This window comes from Portunus trituberculatus, chromosome 42 (genome assembly GCF_017591435.1).
Source record: "Portunus trituberculatus isolate SZX2019 chromosome 42, ASM1759143v1, whole genome shotgun sequence".
NCBI lineage: Eukaryota > Metazoa > Arthropoda > Malacostraca > Decapoda > Portunidae > Portunus > Portunus trituberculatus.
Window position 1 is genome coordinate 27,478,869 of NC_059296.1, and position 7,500 is coordinate 27,486,368.

The 7,500-nt window shown below is 44.3% G+C and overlaps 1 protein-coding gene across 3 annotated transcripts in view; it reads left to right on the forward strand.

The window, feature by feature from the left end:
• Positions 1-7,500, forward strand: part of LOC123517790 (sarcoplasmic calcium-binding proteins II, V, VI, and VII-like) — a 31,385-nt gene that overhangs the window by 15,680 nt on the left and 8,205 nt on the right. For all 3 annotated transcript variants that reach the window (XM_045278250.1, XM_045278251.1, XM_045278252.1), the window contains exon 3: positions 6,490-6,680. In XM_045278250.1, coding sequence (XP_045134185.1) covers positions 6,490-6,680 — 191 coding nt within the window. The remainder of the gene's footprint in view (positions 1-6,489; positions 6,681-7,500) is intronic.

Consider the following 7,500-nt stretch of genomic DNA (forward strand, 5'->3'; position numbering starts at 1 on the left):
ACTCTCTCTCTCTCTCTCTCTCTCTCTCTCTCTCTCTCTCTCTCTCTCTCACAATCCTTCCCTTCCCTCTTCGACCACTCACTTCCTCCTTCTTTCCCGCCTCCCTACCACCACCACCACCACCACCACCACCACCACTACCACTACTACTATTACTTCTACTCCAACACTTCCCACACTTTGGTCCATTCTACTCCCCTCCCCTCGCCTTCCACTCGCCCTCTTTTCCTCCCCTTCCGCACCCACACCTCAAGGCAGCTTTTCATATTCCAGGCCTCTTAGTCTTCCAGCTTCACAACCTCGAGAAATGGACTTGTGAATATGCGCGGCCCGACGTTTCGTAACCCGGACCCTTTGATTCTTTCTTCTTTAAATCCGGCTTTTGTCTTGACTCCCGCGGCCCTCCGACCGCCTCACCTGTTCCGTTATGAAGGGGGAAGGGAAGCAGGGAGAGGAGAGAGGGAGGGAAGGATGGAGGCAAGGAGGAGGAGGAGGGAAGGAGGAGGACTGGGACTGCATTGTGACGGGAAGGCAGGAGGTAGGGACAGGGACAGGGATGGAGGGTGGTGGGAGTTTTGTGAGAAGGAAAAGCAGCAAAGGAAAAAAAGGAGAGTAAAAAAAGAAACAGTAGCAGAAGGAGAATACCGATAAGATGAGGTGGGATGAGGAAGGAAGATGTGGAAGGAGAAAGGAAATAAGGAAGAGTTGGAGATATAGGATGTACAAGAGTAATAAGGCTAAAAACAGGAGAGACGTGCAAAAATACAACGATAAGGACCAAAAAATATAAGAAAGATAAAGAGAGGAAGAGAATACCATACAAGGTGACGCAAGAGTAGCAAGTAAGAGAAGACTTGTCCGTTTATGGCAGCCACTGTGGATTCTTTTTACAACAACCCACATGATAGACAAGTGACGAGCCTGGTCTGTGGCGACACTCCCTGCTATGATGCGGCCACATCATGACAACAACAACGCAGCTCTGGGAAACAACAACAGATTGGCAGATTTCCATCGAGCAAAGACACAGAAGAATTTTACGCTGCACAATCATAAAAAGAAGTTCTATCTCAAGTTAGTAATTAGTTTTTACGCACACTCCTTCGCTTACTGATAAAGTTCTAACCAACCTTGCTGATAAGTTTTGACGCGCACATCTTCACTCACTACAGCGAGTCCTAACTGACCTCGCCGCTTGTCAACACGCGTGTCTCCAGGAGCCACTTGCTCCGTTGAGTGACGACATGGCTCGGGAACAGATTCGACGAATTTCGATGTAGCAACATTTTTGTTTTTACTGTGAACTGTTGTTGTTGCTCGTCGTCTCAATGGTTTTAATTCTTACAACTTTGGCTAGTCGACGGTGCAGAACCTTTAAACATTATAAATGACCGTATCGTCTCGCTACAATCTTCCTTCCTTTAGAAGACAATGTATAAAATTTTCAGCCTTTTTTTTCATAAATTTGGTTGATAATGCTGTCATGAGCCTTGTGGAACATCATTCTGATACTATACTTCCTCATGGCATAGATCAATACTTCGTTGAAATAATCACTCATAAAAGTGCACTGTCTTTGTGGGAGTCAGACGAGCACAATGCAGCACGCCTCTCAGGGACCCAGGCCAGGTGTTGTCAGCCAAGTGTGGCGTGAAAATATTATTCCCAGCGGCTTGGATTCAAAGTTGCACACCTTGTGCCTTGTCTGTTGGTCCAGCACCAGACCACAGTTATCGGTACTTATTGTTCCTGGTATAAAAACTACATTTGTTCAAAATGAAAAATATTTGTCTTTTGTGAGGCCAATGAACAGTTTTGTCCACACCGCTCTGTGCAGCGTCACGGGCCTCCGCCCACTCAGTCTCCTCTGCATATTGTGAAATCATTGTATAAATACACTTTTAAAGTCTACCGTACGTACTGGAAAAAGGGCAGACCTCAGCACTGAACACTGCAACACCTTGCCAGTGACAGGGAGCTATTTTCAGACCGACAGGGGCAGATATACGAGGAGGAAGAGGAGGAGGAGGAGGAATCTAGGAATACTACTGGGAACATCAGAAACGCAGGTAAAAGAGCTTACTGACTTATAACCAGATTACCGGCTGAATGGCGTACTCTATTCCCGGATCCTTCCCGCTATTGTGAAAACAGATAGAAAACGGAGAGGCTTTCTCCCCGTCCGCCCTTCTCGCCCCTCCAGCACATCGCGGCGAGAACACCAAGCCTTTGGAAAAGCTTCACACTATGAAAGGAAAGGAAATTTCAGTATAACACACTTAATGACAGAAAAAAGGAAAAAAAAAACACGAACAGCGGAACACTTGGCCTTCTCTCGCGATGTAAAGCGCTGCATAGTTTTGACACAGCAGAACACTCAATCGTTTTCATGCAGGGAACACACGAGCTGCTATATGACAGTAGCGCAGCAGCCACACTCCCCCGCAGGATGATGACAAGGGAAGAACGAAGGAAAGAAAGAGAGTAGGAAAAAAAGGGAGAAAAAAAAGTATAAGCAACCAGATGAATGAACGTTAATTCTGAAAAATCTGAACAAAAATATAGTTGTTGTTTTTTTCTTATTCATTTTAATTTTATTTATTCATCCGTTTTTTTAGTTTTTTTCTATTTCTTTTTTTCAAAGTGGCGGCGTGCAGGATTTGGGGAGATGAGGCGAAAAGTGAGGGATCGTGAGCGGTGAGGATGCGTGACGTGACCGAGGCTTCCCCCACGGGATGGGTCTTCATCCTTGGTGGCTGTTTCTCTAATGCGATTTTCATACTTGCTGGTCATCCTTTAGTAACACGATACATGAGCCGCCGCCGCCGCCGCCGCCACCACCACCACCAACACCACCACCACTCCCATCGCCGCCTTCGTGCCTATCATTCAATCTTTCAAACCACAGATGTCCTTGACTAACATGTATGTAATCAAGTTTCATTTAGATAAGTCAATAACTTACTTTAGAAAGAAGAATCATATCATATAAAAGACAATATTGGTAACAATTTGCTCAGAAACTTACTTAAAAACTTGTTACTTTCCAATCGCTAGATTTTCTGTCAGCTGAACGACATATCAAGAATGTACATCGCTTTCCCACACTGGTGGAGAAAGTGTGATATTGTAGCGCTGAAATTCTCAAAGTTTTCGCAGCCACATTCAGCAATGAAAGGAAGAATGTAATCTAGAATTTCTGAAGCATATCATTATGAATGAGAGATACCTTCTCTGTCACTCATACCTAGCAATGCTAAGCAAAACCACCATCACCAGAATGCATAGCTCAGTAGTACAATGAATGCGAGGATGGCCAATCGTATAACATAAGGAAAGTAGCTACGAGGAAGTATGGTCAGGCCCTTACGAGTCCACTGTTAATAGGTTTGGAACAGTAACATCACCAAAACCATCACACACACTTCAAGACAAAGCGAAAAAGCAGATTAAAGAACGAAAAGTTATCTAATACTAACGATCTGTTGTATGTTCACTGAAGACACCGTAACTGTCTGAGCCTAAATGTTTCTCCGAAGAATTGAGGACACGATGTCTAATTCATTCGAGATACAAGATGACCATTAACCCCTTCAATACTGAGACGCATTTTTACCATGATTTTTGGGTATGATTAAACTATTTTATTTTCATTAGAAAGGGTCTATGGAGGTTAAAAGAATAATGGCCAAAGTCTTTACTATTCTAATCCCAACATATATTTCTGAAGTTGTACAAAATCGCCAAATAGTAACTAGAATGAATATGAAAACGCCTCCTGGTACTGAAGAGGTTAAGTGGAGTGAGGGATTAGCAGTATGGTGTGTACGGAGCCCTTCCCAGACAAGCTGTGCGATTTGAATACAGGAAATCTGCGGCTGTTCACCAGAGTATCCATAACCTGGGCACGTATTGCAAAACAACTGTCTTCCCTCGTCACCAACCCAATATGTGTTGTGCCTCTGCTGTATTCATTCCTCACTTTCTCTACTCTTATGCTCGTATTGAGAAACGCCTTCCCCTCTCACTAAGACAATTTTCCAAGGCCACAGAGACAACTAGCCGGGTTTTTATGACAGTTTCTCCTTATAATATACTAGAAATCTTGCCAATCTATCACTAGATCCATAAACGTACTCTTAAAATCATAAGTATCTTCAACTGGAGTCTTTGGAAAGCAGTGATGGTGAGAGAGCAAAGCGTTTCAGAATACTGGCATCCCTAAAGGAAATCGCAGGATACTCATTTCAGCGACTTTCAACTTAGCCTTTTGTCTTTTCGTGGGCGGCATTGCCTCAATAACGTACAACATGGCTGGCCTCACTGCTGTCTTGCATACCTTCCCTGTCGTTTCTGCGAAGACCTTTCTGTCTATACAACTCCTGTCATCCTCCTTCACTCGTTCCAACCAGCTCCCAGTTCGCTTCTTCATCTCTCCCCACACGTAATTGGCAAAAAAATCATTCATGGGGAGTGTACAAGAAGTGTATGAGGAGTGTACAAATAGGAGAGACTACACATGGGATGGGTATAATGAACGTGTACATACATAAAAGGCAGTGCATTAGTGTGTAGGTAGGAATAGTATAGGCATGTATCGGGGTGTGGGTGTATTTGAGTGTATATAGTGTTCAGGTAGGAATACTATTGGCATGTATTGGGGGTGTACTTGGTAGCATATGATTAATGTATAGAATGTGTATGGGAGGAGGTGAATAAGGAGTGTATAGTAGTGTATAAGGTATGTATAGAAAGTGTATAGCAATGTATAGGAAATGTATTGCAATGTTTTCGCATTATATAATTTCAGATCAATTCAGTTTCTTTTATTGTCATGCGCGGACACATTACATTACAAGACTTAACCGCATAAAAAAAGTATAGATGGAAAGAGGTAGGTTTCACAGAGGAACTTCCACGTGTACCCCTCCTTTATCTTGTCATATTTCTTAAGTGTATGGTATGCATGCACTGTGTATAGACGTGAGTAAGGAAAAATAAGGAAGGAGCGCATGTAGGTAGTGTATAGGTAAATTATAGGGCAAACATAAACACTGGTGGTCTTCCGTGTGGCTATGCCTTATTTTCGTCCTGTTCTTAAGTGTATGGTATGCATGCAGTATGTATAGACGTGAGTAAGGAAAATAGGGAGGGAGTGCTTGTAGGAGGTGGTGTATAGATAAATAATAGAGCAGACATAAAGAACACTGGTGGTCTTCCGTGTGGCTATTCCATGAGGCTGTTCCTAATTACTTAATAGTCATAACCACCTCCTGAACGTGTACTCCCCGCACCGCTAAGACCAACACCTCACGCCAGCCGCGGTGTTGTAATTACCCTCCATAACACCGAGCTATTAGCGTCCGCACCATCAAACCCGCGCCTGTGTTAAAGTGCTAATAGTAGTCCTTTAATAACGCCCTTCTTTTAGCACCTTAATGTTCGCTGGTCTACTTTCGCCTCTGTATTGATCACGTGTTTCAGAATTATAAACTCGGTGTTTGGCTATGTTTAACTTCACGTACTGTGCCTCTCGTTAATTGTTTGCTTCCTTCTGCCACTGTTGCTGCTGCTGTTGCTGTTACTGTTACTATTACTGCTGTTGTTGCTGCTACTACTATTACTGCTACTCGTTATTATATTTCTAACTATATTATTTTCATTTCTCCTCTTCCCCCTTTTCCTAACACTCCTCCTCCTCCTTCTCCTTCTCCTCCTCTTCCTCTTCTCTCCTCCTCCTCCTCCTCCTTCTTCTTCTTCTTCTTCTTCTTCTTCTTCTTCTTCTTCTTCTTCTTCTTCTTCTTCTTCTTCTTCTTCTTCTTCTTCTTCTTCTTCTTCTTCTTCTTCTTCTTCTTCTTCTTCTTCTTCTTCTTCTTCTTCTTCTTCTTCTTCTTCTTCTTCTTCTTCTTCTTCTCCTCCTCCTCCTCCTCCTCCTCCTCCTCCTCCTCCTCCTCCTCCTCCTCCTCCTCCTCCTCCTACTACTACTACTACTACTACTACTACTACTAATAATAATAATAATAATAATAATAATATTAATAATAACTATAATACTGCTGCTACTACTACTACTACTACTACTACTACAACTATCACAACCACCACCTCCACCACTACTACTACTACTACTACTACTACTACTACTACTACTACTACTACTACTACTACTACCACCACTACTACTATCACAACCACTACCTCCACCACTGCTACTACTACTACTACTACTACTACTACTAGTACAATTAATATCACTACCACCACCACCACCACCACCACTACTATTACTACTACCACTACTACTACTACAACTACATGGTATAGAAAAAAAAAAAAAACTACAACTACCACCACCACCACCATCACCACTACTACACTACCACCACTACCACTACTACAACTAACACTCCATACTGCTACCACTACCATTACACTTCCCCCACCACCATCACGATTACCACTATCACAACCACTGCTTCCCCCCAAAAGATGTGAACCGCGATGGGCTGCTGGAGAAGAGGGACTTTGAGACGGCGGGGGAGCGGCTGTGCAAGAGGGGCGGCTGGCTCCCTGAGGACCCGCGAGCCGTGAGAGTGAGCCAGCTGATGACGAACCTGTGGTTGGCTCTCAGGAAACACGCAGACCGGAACCACGACGAGAAGGTGACGCGGCTCGAATGGGTGAGTGTGAATGACTGGAATGGGTGAGTGTGACCGACTGGAATGGGTAGGTGTGACTGGAATGGGTGAATGTGACTGGAATGGGTGGGTGTGACTGGAATGGGTGAGTGTGACCGACTGGAATGGGTAAGTGTGACTGGAATGGGTGAGTGTGACCAACTGGAATGAGTGAGTGTGACTGGAATGGGTGAATGTGACTGGAATGGGTGAGTGTGACTGGAATGGGTGGGTGTGACCAACTGGAATGAGTGAGTTTGGAATGGATGAGTGTAACTGGAATGGACTGGAATAGGTGGGTGGGGCTGGAATGGGAGCTTATGACTGGAGTGGGTAACAGAGTGACTGGAATGGGTGAATGTGACTGGCTGGAATGGGTGAGTGTGACCAACTGGAATGAGTGAGTGTGACCAACTGGAATGGATGAGTGTAAATGGAATGGACTGGACTGTCAGCGAACATATGATTGGAATGAGTGAGTGTGACTTACTGGAATGGGTAAGTGTGACTGGAATGGACTGGACTGTGAGTAGGACTAGAATACGAACTTATGACTGGAATAGGTAAGAAAGATCGACTGGAATGAATGAAGAAGACACGAATAAGTGAATAGGGGCCGCCGTGGTACAGTGGAACCATGCGTGCTTTGGGGTCCGAGGGGTCTCCAAGCGCACGGGTTCCAATCCTGTCCACGATCCGAGTGTAGGTTGGGCTTCCTCACTCGGGGCAAGGGTTTCCTAGTGGGTGGGCTTTGAGATAGGAGATACCACAAAAAGTATCCCCTTTAGCCCAGAAATTCCCGTGAAAAGCCAACATGGTATAA